Below are 16,960 nucleotides of genomic sequence, written 5' to 3' on the forward strand. Positions count from 1 at the left end.
TTTATAGCTTAATTTTACGACTTTACGGACACCATCGAATGAGAAACGTCAATAAACTCTCAATTCTCATCTCAGAAAAAAAGTCTCAATTTTGTATCCACAATCGTCACCAATTCGCACCTTGATTTTCATCTCTACATGCAATCCATGAACCCTTACATTTGCCATTATGTAATCCTCAAATTCTAATACCTGTAAACCATAACGAAGAAGTTCCTCATTTCTGTTATTTTTGTTTATTTTCTTCATCCAACGTCGATGATCAAATTGAGAAAAAAATGAACAAAAAAAAAATTCTCACACAAGGACAGAAACTATAAACTTTTTTTTCTATGTGAGTAACTGAGAAGAGACCAAAAAAATATTTTGAGTTCTTAGATTTCTTAGAGAAATATGCGCATGTGTGTGTGTCATAAACACGATCACGTACACGTGTGTGAGCTTCAACGGCGCATTTTAGAGATGAGATTGTGTGGAATTAACAAGAATTTTTTTACTTTAAATACCAAAAAAGAAAAGAAAGTTGTTTGACAAAAAGATTAGATTCATTAGGAGTGGTGCGATTGGAACAGTGGTGGGCAACCTTTGTGCTGCGGCACATTAATGATTCATCAAAATTCTTAATAATGACATGAACTGTGTGTAATGTGCGGTTTCGGTCGAGGTTTATCAAAAAAGTGTGTTATGAAAAATAAAAGGTTGAGCACCACTGGCTGATTTGATTAAGGAAGGAAGACGAAAGAAGATGTATCTGATTTTATCGACAAATATTCCGAGAATTCGATTTTGCATTTTTTAAGCTATTTTACAATAGTGGTGGACAACCTCTTAATTTTCGCGGCACACATTGATGATAAGCTTCGACCGAAACCGAACACGACGTTAGGTTCATGACTATCAAAGAACATTGGTAGCACACTAAGGTTTCGCAACACACAGGTTGCTCATCACTGGATTAAATCAATAAATATTCCAAGAAATCCATCATTTACATTTTTGAATAAGGATTATTATTCTATAACGTTATAAATCACCATTCATTTGAGGCCATTCACTTATTTCACATAAATCAGTTAAGTGTCGGGTGAAAGCGATAAAGGGGTGGGGGCAGGTGCGGAAGAAGCTGTTGATAGAGACAGTTAAGATCGATAGAAACAAGTTTATCACTATTGGGATTCTTTTGGACTATTTTAAATCTTAAGAAAATAATTGACATTCCGAAAAAAAAAATATTTTCAGTCCTGGGCTTGAACCCGGACCTTCGAAACAAAAATTTTCATTTTGACTCCTGACATTTTGAGGCTTTCTAGCAGCAAGGTATTTGAGTACAGCAGCGTTCCGACAAAAATACAGCAGATGGCCGCCTTAGTAATTAACATTAGGATACGACAGTTAAAAAAGTACGGAAGTTATCGGGTTGTTGGATTATCGAGTGGGTATGAGATCGTTTTACAAGAAGTTTGAACTGTGATTTGTTATGATTCATATTAAAACCTTTGATTTTCCACCGTAAAATTGTAAAATGATCTAGTAATGAAGAGAATTAATTGAATATCCATCACACAATACCAGAATCCAAGTCAACATGGTTTAAGTCGACTCAAGTCGAATTGGAATCTTTTAACCCGACCCAATCCTTTAGATGCTCAGATCATTGAGATCATGAGTGACACTAAGGCGACTCCTGGTTAATAATTGATTAACTAGGTCAGGGTCCGCCAGACCACTCCATTCATCAGACCAACAGTTTATAGTAGCTACAGAAGCACTTCTTTGATGACATTGCTGCCTATAAGGACGGCTGTGAGTCACATTTCCACTACATATGGTTTTAAAAAGTCCAGGTGAAAAATATCTCCTGTCTAGTCCCACATTGACGTAAACTTGAATTTATGAATTGATTAAAGCACCAAAAATCACGTGACCTCCGAAGAGAATTCCATAGAAGTGAAATTATAGCCGGTTTTTCCCCGTCAACATGCAAATCTGATTTATAGTGAATCAAGCATGTGTTTTGGGATATAGCATTGTATAAATTCAGCATCTGTGCTGTTCTGACTTCAGTTTTTAATCACCTGTCTTAAGTTAAGGACATTTTTGAAGAATCTGTGATCTGTGCCTTGATTTGGTCAACAATATCAATTTATATCCTGAATTTGGGGACTTGACGTTGGACATAAAATTGGAAAAATGTTCAAAATAATTTTGTGAGTTAAATTTGTTAATTTTTGATGGATTTATTGATGCTTAAATGTCTATTTTGACTAGATTGCTTCTGAGCATGACTTTCGGGACATCACAAGCTGTATCCTTTAACTGCAGCTACTCATCAACATCATGGACCACATTAGGGTCAATTTATACATGTGAAGTTCATAATTCAGCCACAATAACATCACTGGATGCAGCACAAATTGACTCAGTGTCTGGTACACATCAGCTTGGCCATAATAATGACATTGTTGAGGCTTTCTCGATCCTATATAAAGGACTAATTCATTATTTTCCACGTAATTTAAATAAAATCTTTAAGAACCTCAAAGCCATTCAAATTTACGATGCTGGACTTAAGGAGATCCGTCAAGGTGACTTGAAGTACTTCCCAAATTTAATGATTCTGTACTTGGACCACAATAATCTAGGGATACTTGAGAAGGATCTGTTCAGTTTTAATCCAAATTTGGAGGTTATGTCACTATATGGCAATAGAATTACGCACATAGATCCAAATGTGTTTGACAGGCTGACTAAGCTGAAGTCATTGAACCTTGAATTCAACACGTGCATCAGCATGAATGCTGCCAACAATTCAGCTGTCCAAAATGTCATCAAAACAGCAAGCACTAAATGCTCAAATTCAGATTATTTAAATTTGCAGCATAAAGTCAAGAACCTTGAAGCTGCATCCGTAAATCTTACTTCCGATGAACTCAAGGAAAAGCTGGAAAATTTGGAAAATAAATTCAAAAATTCAACATTTTTAAACTTTTTTCAAGGCACACTTGACGTCATTAAAGCTGTTCAAGTCAAAAAGGCACAGGAAGAAGCTGCAACAATAAAATCTGAAGCATGTTCAGCACTTGAGGCACAAATGGATGAAAAAATTGCAGATTTAAAGGAAATTGTGTCAAAATTACAATCGATCATGTCATCAAGTGTGAAGAATGAAGCAGCAGTAAGCTGTAAGGAAGTGAATGAAGTGTCAAAAATTAATGAAAAAATTGATGTGAAATTTGATGAAATTGAGAGAAAATTAGAGGAAAAAATTGAGGAAATTGTAAAGAAAAAGTGAAAAAATTAGTTCATTTAGTTCATTTAGTTCATTTTGATACGGTCAGGCACAATGTGCGGATAACAGCCACTAACAGGCAAATAGCATGCTTTCGGGATAAAGAAAGTGCACTACGATACCAAAGCGGTCTATTTGCCTGTTAGGATGCACAAAGCATCAATTTTCAATAATTTAAGCATCTTTGACGCTTCTCATGAACTTGATTGACTGTACTAAGCAGAGTTGGCAGGACTCCGGGAGCCGGTTTCTCCGGTGGAAGTAGGTTGATAATTGGCAAGCGGTAACCATCGATAACCATACAGATCAACTGTGATCTATGGCCTCCCTCAGATGTAACCTAAAGTTGGTTCTATTATCGGCTTCCACTAAGCCAATTTGTTTATGAAAAATCCACTTTTGAAGTCAGATTCCATGGAATTTTCAGCTGACTGCATAGTTTAACACTCAGTTGATGATAATTGATGGGATTATTGAACTTGTGAGTAATATTTTGGTACGGTGCAGATGAATTTTTGGATGATGATTAGGTCAATGACACAATGGAGAATGCTAAGGTACAAGGAAATAAGTAGATAGTTCATAAGGGGTAATTAGTATAGAGGGGGATAAAATAACAGAGGGATTTTAGTGAAAGGAAATAGGAGAAATTTGGGGGTACGAAAAAAGTGTTTCAATTTTGAAGTGGATTGGATGGAATTTTCAGCTGTGCACATTTTTTACACTTGAATTGATGATAATTGATCATCATTGATGTTGGAGATGAATTATCTGCAACTGAGTTGATAGGTCAATGCCTAGTTTTAAGAGCATGCAAAGAAGGGGATATCGGAGTCCTATAGACTTTTGAAACAACACAATGCAGATGTTATGTCGACATTGGAGGTACAATAGATCATCAATGATTGTCCCGCATAAGATTTATGCGTCGCAAATACGTAAACCATGTTGGTATGAGCAGAACCATCAAAAAATCACCCGAAACTGACTAGACTCTCCCTGGAATCAAAACCGGGTCATTAGGATCACTAGAGTCAACAAAATACAGTCTAATCTACTCTTACACAAGTAACAAGCCAATCACATGTCCATCCAAATCTGTCACCTCAAAAATAATCATTACATTCACCTTTCACGATGTCAATTACTTAAGTAATTTATAATATTTTTTGTATATTCGTCACTTTGACACATGGATAAGATTACATATGTTGTTAACATGTAAATGCTTACTTTTCAGCTGCTCATAAATTCACACTTACTGACGAATATTCAATAATATTGAAATGAGTGGAAGTAAATTAGAATTAGGTGATGATTATTGGATTATTGGGAGGATTTGGGGGATTTGTTGGTGTTGGGTGGTTTTTGGGTGGCATATGGGAAGGGTAGGCACTCATCGTACTTATGGACTAATGTTCATTCTGATTATATTTGAGCATGAACCTTTCCACTCCCCATTATCATGAACTGCAGTCTAATCATATTCACCTTTTACGGAACTGCACATCTTGCTTATCATATAGCCCCATCCAGCCCACACCCTCCTTAGAACTTCCCCATATACTTGTATCCTTATCAAGGAACCAATCTCTACCTAACCCTACCGCACCTAGTCCGTTTCATGGCGCACTCCTCTACCCACCTCAATTATCATGAATCTCAATCGTACCCACCTTACTCATCATGCAATGCCTCCCTATCCATCCTCAACAATCAATCCTTAAATTAACTAAAAATCCAACAAATTTTACATCAAAATTAATATAACTTTTATTGTTCATTAAACTACATTTATTGTCACATTTAAGCCTTAATCTGACCCATCACATTAAGCAACAGCACTATAACTATCAATATATTCACTAACGGTACCAGTAAAGTTCATATCAACGCAAACACCATGAGCATCAGGCAATCCAGTCTCGGCTTTGTAAACAATTGTCATTCTAACTGGATCGAATGTTCCTGGATCACAGACACCATCTGATAATGGTGCCATGTTGACGAATACTAATCTACATGGAATGCACATGGCTGGACCACCAGCTAGAGTTTGGTAGATTAAGCAGCAGACGATTAAAAACTTGAAGAAAGTCATTTTAAATTGACGAATTTTTGGCGACTGAATGGAAATGAGGAAGGAATCAAGCTATTTAAGTTGAAATTGTCGTTTATTGATAATCACGAAATATTTTTATTTCCTAGACGTCGTGAGGAACCGTAAATTTTATAGCCTGGTGATATCGAGGGTCGTGTCACGTTGGGTTTATTTACATGGCCTGATTTATAAAAATTACGAGTTTTTAAGTTCCTTAATTTAATGTGGAAAACATTTATCTAATTAACGAAATACTGAAATTATCTTTAGGAACTGAACTTATTCTTAGGAACTAAACTTATCCCTAGAAACTGAATTTGTCCTTTCAATTTTAACGTGTCCACTAAAATTGAATTTATCCTTAGAAACTGAATTTATCCCTAGAAAATGAACTTATCCTTCCAAGACTGAACTTATTCCTATAAACTGAACTTATTCTTAAAATTGAGTTAAATCACTAAAACTGAACTTATCCCTAGAAACTGAACTTATCCTTAGAAACTAAACTTATCCATTAAAATTTAGCATGTTCTTAAAAATTGATCTTGTTCTTAGAAGCTGAATTAATACTTTGAAACTGAACTTATCCTTAAAAATTGAACTTTTCTCTAAAATTGAAATTATTCTCTAAAATTGAACTTATCCTTAGAAACTGAATCTATCCTCTATAACTGAATTTCTCTTTACAAACTGAACTTATTCTTTCAAACTAAACGTATTCTTTAAAAGAAAACTGATCTCTTGAAACTGAACTTATCTTCTAAAATTGAACTTATCCTGCAAAAATGAACTTATCCTTGGAAATTGAACTTATCCTAAGAAACTAAACTTATCCTCTCAAATTTAGTTTATTATATCAAACTGTACTTATTCTTTGAAACTGAATTCATGCTTTGGAACTGAACTTATCCTTAGCAACTGAACTAATTATCTCAAACTGAATCCTTATCTCTAAAATCTTATCCTCTAAAATTGAAGTAATCATTAGAAATTGAACTTATCTCTTGAAACTGAACTTTTTCTTAGAAACTGAACTTATCCTTAAAAAATGCACTTATTCTTTCAAAATTGAACTTACTCTCTAAAATTGAGTCTATCAATTAAAACAAAACTTATCCTTTAAAATTGAACCTATCCTATATAACTGAACTTGTCCTCTAAAACCGAATTTTACCTATAAAACCGAATTAATCCTCTGAAACTAAACTTATTCCTATAAACTGAACTTATCCCTTCAAAATTGAATTCATCCATCAAAACTGAACATATCCCCCCAAAACTGTCAATCTACAAAAAACAACAAAAACAATTCGTCAACAAATCACATCAAAATCAAGTATTGATTAGCATGTTCTAAAGATAACAAAAACAGTACACACACATGCCACATTCATTAAGTACAATTTCATCGATCAGTTTACAACATCGCACAATTTACCCATTCACAAAAAAAAAGTAGCAGATTAAGAAGTAAAAACAAAAAATATTTTTCGTGTCTAACAAAAATAATATTTTTGTTGAGTTCAATGAGCTTTTTGTGTACATTTTTTACTAGCTCGGTGGTTGTGGATGAGGAAAGATGGGAAATTGTGGATAAGGCGCATTTTTTTGACTTTGCTGTAACCCATACTTACTTACTTCGCTGACCGTACAGATCAATTGTGATTAATGACCTCCTTCAGATGCAACCTAAAGCTGGCTATATCGCCGGCTACCGCACTGAACGTTTGGTCAGCCATCAAGTCAGATTGACATCCGGTTCGCTAATAGGCACTGCTATGTCCCTAAAGACTATCTAATCCAACACTTAGATCACAGCTCTTCTGTCCAATCTAGACAAAATGACACCAAACCCCACAAATCACCTGAAAATTCACCGCCAATACTAAATCGTGACTATTGAACATTCACGTTGCGTCTCAAGGCATTTTCCCAAACTTCAACATTCATTCAACATGCTCGCTATTTTAGCCAATAAATTTACAAAATTTTATTAGATTTTTCCACCTTTTTGATCCGATAAACAAAAAGCTTTAACTTTGTATTAATTTTAATCTTATTGTATTGGAAGTAAAAATTGTGAAAATGAACACAAGTCAAGCGGATTTTTTTTTTGGCTCGTGAGTCCATGCTGATTGATGAATTACATGCTTTATTTTTTTTATTTCGATAAGGTGAGAAATGGCATAAATTATTTAGGGATAACAACTTCCGATTGATATTTCCGACATTTTTATTTGATTTTTCAGTCTTAATTGTAATGCTATTTCCGGTACTTTATGGATTCTTGAGAATTTTTTTATATTTTTGGGTTTGGAATTTCCCCTTGAAGTTCTGCAATTTTTTTAACATTTTTTTTGGATGAATGTTTTGCGGTTTTTGTTGGAATATCTGTAAATTTGATGAGTTGTTCATCATTTTTGAGTCATAAAACTGTCAATGTGATGTACTTTTAGTCAAAGTAAAATGGGCTTAGTTGGAATTCTAAAACAAAATAGCAGACTTGACAAGTGTCCAGAATAAAAGCTTAAAAACATAAAACTTAAAAAAAGAGTCCAAATCAAAATAACAAAGTAGAAAAGTGAACAAAGCTATATTTGGAACTTGAACAATGGTCATGCTCCAATTGTCAGTTTTAAGGGCTACCCGAGGCTACCTGGAGACCAGAAGGATGTTGTAGAGTCACCTTGTAGGGCAAAATAGTGATGCCTGTTTGATAACTTTGAGGAAACCTGTATGATAAAGTAGGAGTAATCTGTACAATAGGGTAGAGGTACCCAGTAGGATAGGGTGGGGTCGGTATATAAGAAACTGTAGGGACATGATGTAAAATAGATCAGGAGCATTTTGCTGGGAAGAATAGAGACACCTTGTAGGATAGGGTAGGAACTTTATTTAGAATAGAGTAGGAGCATAATGTTGAATAGAGTAAAAACTCCCTATGGGCTTAAGTTAGGAACATCCTATAATATAGGATAAAGGCACACTGTAAAGTAGAATAAGGGCACCCTATAAGATAGGGTGAGGACAATCAGAAGGATTGGGTAGAAACGCCCTGTAGGATAGGGTATGATCATCCTGAAGGAAAGTGTAGTAAATCATGAAGGATAAAGTAAGGGCAACTTAAAATTGAAGGTATGACATCCTGAAAGATAAGGCAGAAGCACTCCATAGCGTAAAGTAGAGATACCCTGTGGAATAGGATAAAGGCACCCTATAGGATAGATTAGAAGCATCAAGTAGGATAGACTAGGGTTACAATCCAGGGTAGGATAAGAGTACCCTGTAGGATAAGGTAGAAGTACTCTGTAGGAAAGTGTAGGAGCATAATGTAGGATAGGATAAAGGTACCATGTAAAATGGGATAGGGACACACTAGAACAAATAAGATTGAGTAGGTATACTACCTTAAGATACTCTGGGTAGGAATAACGACATGTCATAGGATGACATACCTATCCCGGTAGCATACCTCGAGGTAACCCAATAATACAGATCTAAAACCCAAAATCTTCGTCAAATTAACCAAATAAACCAAAATAAACCCATAAATTGAATTATGCGCCTCATCCCCATCCCAACATCACCAACTAAACCTCCCAAACTTAATTAAAACTTCTCTCTTCCCAAAACAGCTGACTTGTTATTGTTTCTTTCTCACGCTCTGTCTTTGCTTTTGTTTTGTTTCGTTGTCTACACTCGACAATGTTTCGATTCCATTGCTATAATCAAGAAGAAAACTTACTCACTGACTGACTGCATGCTTGACTTCAGTTAAAGAAAAACAATTCAGTCGCATTGAAATCGTTGAACTGAAAAGATCGAATGACGGAAAATTTGTGAAAAATCGAAGACGGAAAATAAATTTTTTTTTTTTTTTTTGATGATTGATCGCGAAAAATTTTAATTTTTTTTATTTTTTGGTTCTGTTTTGGTGAAAATGTAAAAAAAAAATAAATTTTTGGGGAATTTTAAATGTGAAAAAAATATGCTAAAAAATTGGCAAGAAATATGCTGACTTGAAATTGAAATTGGAGTAAAAAAAATTATTGAAAAACTTGAGTGTAAGCAGAATTTTTTTTAAGTGAAAATATTGAAATTTAAATTTCAAGAATTGTGAAATAATAAAAAAAAATGTTAATTAAGCATAAAATTGAAACTGAACAAAATTCGAGAATTATTTTGATGTAAAGTACAAAAGTACAATAAGTAAGTTTGGAAGAGTTAAAATATTTTTAAAAATTTATAAAAATAATTTTGAAAAAAAAGTTAATATTTTAAATTTTAAAAATCTAAAAATTAAAATTTTAAAAATTAAAAGTTTAATTAAAAATTTCAAATTTTAATTTAATACTTAATTAAATATTTTAGTTTTAAAATTTCAAATTTTAAATTCTTAAAAATTTCAATTTTTAAAGTTTCAAAATTTAAAATTCTGAACTTTTAATTTTTAAATCATAACAAAATTCTATTTTTAATTTGAAGAACTTTTGTTTAAAAATTATGAAAATTTCAAAATTTTTCAATTTTCAAATTTTAGGTTTTAAAATTTTTTAAATTCCAATTTTTCTAATTTTTAAAATTCTGATTTTCAATTTTTTAAATTTTCAATTTAGAATTTTTGAATTTTTAAATTTTAAATTTAGAATTTTCAAATTTTAAAATTTAAATTTGAAATTTTTAAAAATCAAAATAAAACTTTTTTAAAATGTGAGATTTTAAATTTTCAAAACTACAATTTTAAAACATTTATAATATTTCTAAATTATAAAATTTAAATTTTAATTTTTCAATAAAATTCAACATTTTTAAACTTTCAATTTTTAAAATTTCATTTTTAAAAAATTCCAAACTTTCAAATTTTTAATCCCAAATAATCCCAAATCCACCACAAAATTTCTTCCACATACTCAATATCCAGACTATGTAGTAATCACATTACGAAATACTTTAGTAAATGGTTTTAGATTTCATCAAAAAAATAAAAAAATTTAGCAAAATGATAAGACTCGAAGGATTATCGCGGAAAAACTGAATTAGATTTTATCTATTACGATGTTGTGGATTAAGTAAAGAAAATATTTTTTCAGATCGTCTGCACATTATGCTTGACTTTTTTTGGGTATTGATAAAAAGAGGGTTTGCTGATATTGAGGGATGGGATTGGTAGGGTGGGCTCCAGTGGGGACTCTTTAGAGGTTTCTTAGGGGTTTTATGGTCAAGGCTGCTAAAATGCTATCAATTTTTGACTTGGGTGAGGTTTTGGGTGTCTTGAGGGTGACTCAGTCTCAATAAAAAAAAACTAGGTCAATAATTAGAAAAATTCAAATTTTAGATTAAATTTCAGAAAAATTACGATTTTTTGATCAATAAAAGACTTCAAAAATTGTCAAAAAACTAGAAAAATATTCAAAAATTCTAAGTCGACCTAGATTTTAAGCATAAAATTTGACTCAAGTCTGCATACAAATTGAGTCAATAACGAGCTTTGTAGAACAGTGGTAAGCACCTTCCTAGTGCCACGTCACACCATGGAGGTCAGTAGTGACCCATGGAACACGGCATACGGTTCGGCATACGGACACTCAGTTTGGACCACATTATTATGTCGCGACACACAGGTTGTCCACTTCTGCTCTAGAATTTTCTCAAGAATCTGTTTACCTTCCAGAATATTCACATTAATTATTCATTTTGTATCTGTGGAATTCCCGAATATTCTAAAAATTGTCTTATAATTTTTTATTGCAATTTTTGTATTACGACAATTTTTTTCGATCAATCTGGACTGTAAATTGTGTGACTGTGTCAACATTATTTTCTCGTGATAAGTACAAAATCTAATTTTATCGCATTATATTATATTTTTTTAAAAAGATATGAAGATCCTAAAATCTTATCTTTTACTACTTTTAAGTTAAAACCTAAAATATATAATATAAAGTCGTGCCTACAAGGTTTGATAAATTCAAGGCTTCTTGTTTTTGGGTGTGAAAGTTAAATTTTTTCAATTTTAAAAATATTCATAAATAATTTTTTAATAAAATTCCTCGACTTTTGATAATTCAATGAATAAGAACTCGGGCTGATTAGTTCCTATTGATGCACTGTGAATCGTAGGGCGTTGATGAAGCGATTGAAGAGGTTTCTCTGCCTGGCTAAAACGGCAGAAATTCGGTCAGAACAGGGTCACGTCTGTTTAGAGCTGGATTTTCGATCGATAAACCTATTTCTGCTATTCGGATTAGATTCTTGATTCAATTTGTACTGAAATGCTGATCATGTACTCTATTTCGTGAATATGTTATTGGTAGGGCTCATCAAATAGACATGCATCGGTATTCATATGCAAAAAGTATACTTCGATTGATTATGTTCATGGTGTTAAGCTTGGTATTCATGGTGGCATTACCGCTTTGTCACATTGTCTTATTGGCCAAAAATCCTCTGACTTCAGTTCAAATTTTAAAAATCCTAAAAAGGATCCTAGAATCCTAGGAGAAGTCTAAGACTAGAGTCAAAATAAGTCTGTGGTCGATTTATGAGCGATTTCTACGCACCATGCTTTATGCGGAAGTTTTGTGCTTAATTTCTTAATTATTCTGAACAGATCTTTTGCTTTTCTTGCACATATTGGGTTCGGAGATGGCAGGTTGTAAACCTTACATTCTTATCCCGATTATAGGGCTGCCATTTTTCAGGCAGGGTTTGGATAGTATTTAAATCTATCATTTTTGGTACATATCTCAGCATATAGCTCGGTGGGTAGCGATGAATTTAGAGGATACCACGAGAAGGTGTTAATTTGACATTTGGTCAGTTTTGGAGTTAGAATTCGACTTCACTAATTCCCTGGTGTATACTCATCCTAACAAGTGATGATAATGCTTTTAGGTACCGAAGTGGTCATTAGTACACTCATTTAGATGAGTATTGTTATAGTGCATTGTCTGTTAACCTATTATATTCATGACTCCAATCAAGTTCAGTGCCCTAGTTTAACTAAGAGGTCGTTCACTTATTACGTAACGTTCTTTAGAGAAGGGGAAGAAGGCGCCTCAAGGGCTCCAAAAGTCTATTTTATGCGTTACAAAAAAAGTGAATGACCTCTAAAGATTCCCACCCAATTTACACAAAATAAAGCCATTTTTTTCGGGTTACTGATTCCCACTTAATAAACTTTATTGCATTTAAAACAAATTTAAGTACATTTTAATAATGAGGTTTATGTGTTCTGCATTAATTCAACAAAATAAAAGCAATAAAAGCAATTAAAATGAGCTTAAATAAACAAATTGCAGCAGCAATTCACACTTAAAGGCGCCCTAGACGATTCTCAATGTAAATTATTTTCTATTACAAACAAGCGGCGACGATGAAAAAAAGTAAAAAGTTATTCATTAACTAAGCAAGTCTCAAGTCACATTTTCGTACCAGGTGGCAGTTCCATTCCGTAGCAGCCGAGAAACTTTTATAATTTATTAAGTAAAAAGTCGAACATAAATTGAACAAGAAAAAGACATTTATGTGTCTCTTGTTGCTGATAAGACACCAACATGCATGCAATATGGAAAGTGAAAGTGATGCTGCTTACTGGCTGCTTGCTGCCTTTATTTTAGTTCCGACTTGAGAGCTTTGAGATGCAAAACAAAAAAGACATTATAATTCAGTTTTGGGGAACTGTTGTGCTGCGGTACTGACAGATATTTATGAAAATGCCATGTACCGTACCCCGTGTGCGGTTTTGATCCAATTAAGTCAAGTGACTGTGAAGCATAGCCGTATAGACACAAGTCAATCAAATGATACGGAGAAGTGTGTAAGAAGGAAGGAGGTAAGAGGGGAGCTTCACATTTCTTAAAGTAAGTCGAGGCCCACCGTCACCAAAAGGTTGTCCACCACTGCCTTTAAATTGCTGTTCATGCAAAAAAAAGTAAAAAATTTTGCAAAACAATGAAAAGCTTAATTTTTTTGAGAAAGTTAAAGAATTTCAAAAGCGGAAGAAAGTTTTAGTTTTTTATATTGTTGTTGCTGTATCTAGACCGGTAAACAGATTTACACAAAAAAATAAATGATTTTTTTTCACGCAGTTTCGTTGACCGGCGAATGAGAAAACAAAACAAAATTTTGAGAATTTAGTTCTCGACGGGATTTCCTTGAGATAGAAAAAAGTAAATAGAGGGCAGGGGTGGACAACCTTTTGTTTTTTTGGGGACCACGTTAGTGGTATGGCTCGATTGAAGCTGCACAAGACATACGGTTCATGGCATTTCCATAAAATTTTGGCAGCTAATATTGAGTGTCGTGATACTTAGGTTGTTCACCACTGAAATAGAAAAAATATTGGAATATTTGAACTAATAACTGTAAAATAATTTTACTTTTTTCTGTGGGAACTAAAGCATCGATAGACATGATTTTGTACTGAAATATTGTCAAATTGGAATGTAACCTGTACAGTTGCTGATTTATTAGTGCTCGAAGTTGACTCGGATTTTGAATGAAAATGTCCATTCAAGTCGATTGGACGTCTCAAATTTTATATGAAGTTGAGTCGACTTTTCGACACAAAATCCAAGTCGCCTTTTAGACTGTTTATTACCAAACCAAATCCCGAACAGACGATGAGCATGCTAAAAGTCGGACACTCCAAAACTTCAGTACTGTAATTAATGCGCTTACTGTAGTTACTGTACTTACTGTTCTAAGGTTTTCCGAAGTCTACCCTTTTCTAGGACTCGGTCTCGACAACCTTAACCCTTATTGAGTTCATATGGACTATCTCATACTCACATGGTACCCTGCCATTATTGTCTACCCACACCTAATGGCCAGACAGAGACCAAGACTTCTCAGACTTAGATTCATAAATTTATCCAAACTGAGACTTTTGGAAGGCTTAAACCTATCATGGACTCAAAAATTGAGCTAAGTGCTCGATCTCTACAAATTCTCGACAAATTCTCAAGATCAAGACTGAGACTACCCGAAAAGTCTTGGCATCGAGACCCTTAGTGCAAGGTACGGTGATCGTTTAGGATGAATATGGATTTTTATCAACAATTTTATATCTTTCCATACAACTCAATCACAATCAGCTGAATCAAATAAAAAGACTTGACATTTGGTCATCTTATAGACAATCGCTTCCACAATTCGAACACCTTAATTGTCAAATTTATGACCCATTTAAATTTTCAAAATAATCATCATTGTTCAATTTGATTAAAAGTCTTTTGAATATTAATTTTAATTAAAATTTGACAGTGATTCTTTATTGCCACTAAAAAGTCATAAAAACAATTTAAATCAAATGATTTTGAATGACTATTAAATTATTTTCCTGAAATGTTTCAATTAAGTCAAGTGACTGTGAAGCATACCCGTATAGATATGATGAGGAGATTGAGTGATTAAGAGAGTGATTCAGGAGGGAATGGGAGGAAGGCTAAGGGCTGTATAATTCTTAGAGGAACTAAGTAGTCGAATACCTTCAATTTAGAATCATTTGGAAGTCATGAGAGGTTCTTCGCTTATTTTGGATAGTATAAAATTACTGTTAATGTGTCTGAAATGATCCAAAATGTGACATCAAACTTACGCGACTGTGGCATTTAGATCTATCAGATCTAGCACCATGTCCGAGTTATTGAGCTCTGGGGTTTAAACCGAATTTGGTATCAAGTCACGGTTATGTCTGTCTGGTTGCCGGGTTTAAACTGCTACTGATCAGACACCGAGTTAGAGTTACATCGGCATGGAGTTGGATTTCTGATCAATTACCCATCTTGTGCTATTCAGGTTTAAAGCAGAGTTGGCAGGACTTTGGAGCCCGAACTTTGTGGAGTCGGACTCAACCTTTTTTTGGAAACGCCTACACATTGGAGTCTTAAAAACTTTGGTTTAAAGTAATTGAAGATTTAGAAATTGAAAAGGGCATTTTAGATCATGATTGATAAGAATTGTGACTGCAATGCTGCTAAGAGGCACATGATCGTAGCCAGAAATATTTTGAGATCGGGAGGGTTGGGGAAAGAGAGGGCAAGTGGAGGTGGAATGAAACACCAAAATTCTAGAAGAAATTTGTATTTGGAATTTCGAGAAAGCAGAAGAGATGATGTAAGGAGGTGTGAGAGAGGGGTACAGGGGGTACAGGGGGTACAGGTGTTAAAAGGGAAAAAGTGAGTCTAAAGAGTAGAGTGGAGAGAGGGAATAGATGGGTAGGGAGGTTTTTAAAATTTTACACTAATTTTTAAACCAAAATCTCACAAAACCTTCCTAAACTTCCACTAAATACCCACTAAAAAATTACAAATAAATAAACAAAAACAAAAAAAAAGACAACAATACCTAATAATAAAATTGTATTTAATTCTCAAATGACTCATTTCAGATTCACATGAAAAACGAGTGAAGTAGCAGCATCTAAAGCAACAACAAGACACAAAAAAAAATCATCCATAAAAAGCAGTGAGAAGAAAAGAGAAACAAAAAAATATTCCACTTAAAATTCCGCGAAAGTGACGTAAACAAAAAAAAATAAAAAATAAAATAAGAGAATCCCATTGAGGCACACAATCGTGCAACATTCAGCATCAAAACAGTCAAAATCAGATTCATCAACTTGATTTGTGACATTTTTACAGCATTTCAATTGAATCGACCCCGCACATTGGCCAATTTGCTGTAATTTAAATGCAGATTTTGTGAAAAAAAATTGAAAAAAAATTTAAAAAATTGAAAAAAATTTAAAAAATCGAAAAAATTGAAAAATTGAAAAATTGAAAAAAATTAAAAAATTTGAAAATTTGAAAATTTGAAAAAATTGAAAAAAATTGAAAAATTGAAAAAAATTTAAAAAAATTGAAAATTAATTAATAAAAATTAAATAATTAGGACTGAAGTGTGTCGTGTGCTGTGCGGCACTTGAAAAACGAGTGAAATAAACACGCGAGAATTACTAAAACGTATTTAAGTGACAGAGGGGAATTGAGGGCAGTGTGAAGAATTTACATAAATATTTTAAATATTTTTTTTATTTTTCTCGTGCCGACGACGTTCAAAAGGGTCTTTTTTTGTGTATTTTAAGTTGTGTAATTGAGCGTAACGTGAACTTGAAAGAGATTCTTTTTTTATTAATAAATTTACATTTTTTTATATGTCAATTGACAATTAAAAACATTGTGACACAAACAAACAAAAGGTTAGAAATTGAAAACAAATCTGAGAAGTTGTGAGAATTATTGAAAATTTAAAAATATTTTGAAATTTAAAAAATAAATTAAAAATTTAAAAAATTTTAAAAAATAAATTAAAAATTTAAAAAATTTTAAAATTAAAAATTGAAAATTTTATTTTTTTTTAAAAAATTGAAAATTTTAAAATTAAAAAAAAATCTGAAAGTTTGAGTTTTTTAAAATATTTTAAATTTGAAAATTTAATAAAATTAAAATTTTAAAAACATTTTAAAATTCGAAAAAAAAAATGATAAACAGAAAAAAAATTCAAAATTTTAAAATGTTTGAAAATTGAAAAAAAAGTTTAAGCTTAAAAATAATATCAAAATTTAA

At 32.8% G+C, this 16,960-nt stretch overlaps 2 protein-coding genes across 9 annotated transcripts in view; both read left to right on the forward strand.

Annotated features, from left to right (window-relative positions):
- The first annotated feature begins 2,074 nt into the window (after nucleotides 1-2,074).
- LOC139097290 (peroxidasin homolog) overlaps nucleotides 2,075-16,960 on the forward strand; it is a 60,114-nt gene continuing 45,228 nt past the window's right edge. Inside the window, exons 1-2 of one of the 2 annotated variants that reach the window (XM_070649088.1) lie at nucleotides 2,075-2,207; nucleotides 2,269-3,653. In XM_070649088.1, the coding sequence (XP_070505189.1) occupies nucleotides 2,191-2,207; nucleotides 2,269-3,292 (1,041 nt within the window). In that variant the 5' untranslated portion in view covers nucleotides 2,075-2,190 and the 3' untranslated portion in view covers nucleotides 3,293-3,653. Of the gene's footprint in view, nucleotides 2,208-2,268; nucleotides 3,654-16,960 lie in introns of those variants that run through there. The other variant, XM_070649090.1, reaches the window with a different exon arrangement.
- Nucleotides 9,199-16,960, forward strand: part of LOC139097293 (uncharacterized) — a 34,660-nt gene continuing 26,898 nt past the window's right edge. For 4 of the 7 annotated variants that reach the window (XM_070649100.1, XM_070649102.1, XM_070649098.1 and 1 more), the window contains exon 1: nucleotides 16,103-16,593. The gene's annotated coding sequence lies outside the window, so the exon portion shown is untranslated. Of the gene's footprint in view, nucleotides 9,600-15,783; nucleotides 16,077-16,102; nucleotides 16,594-16,960 lie in introns of those variants that run through there. The other 3 variants (XM_070649095.1, XM_070649099.1, XM_070649104.1) reach the window with 2 other exon arrangements.

The sequence above is a fragment of the Chironomus tepperi genome, unplaced genomic scaffold, assembly GCF_022539635.2.
Source record: "Chironomus tepperi strain 1889 unplaced genomic scaffold, CSIRO-AGI_Ctep_v1 contig_419, whole genome shotgun sequence".
Lineage (NCBI taxonomy): Eukaryota > Metazoa > Arthropoda > Insecta > Diptera > Chironomidae > Chironomus > Chironomus tepperi.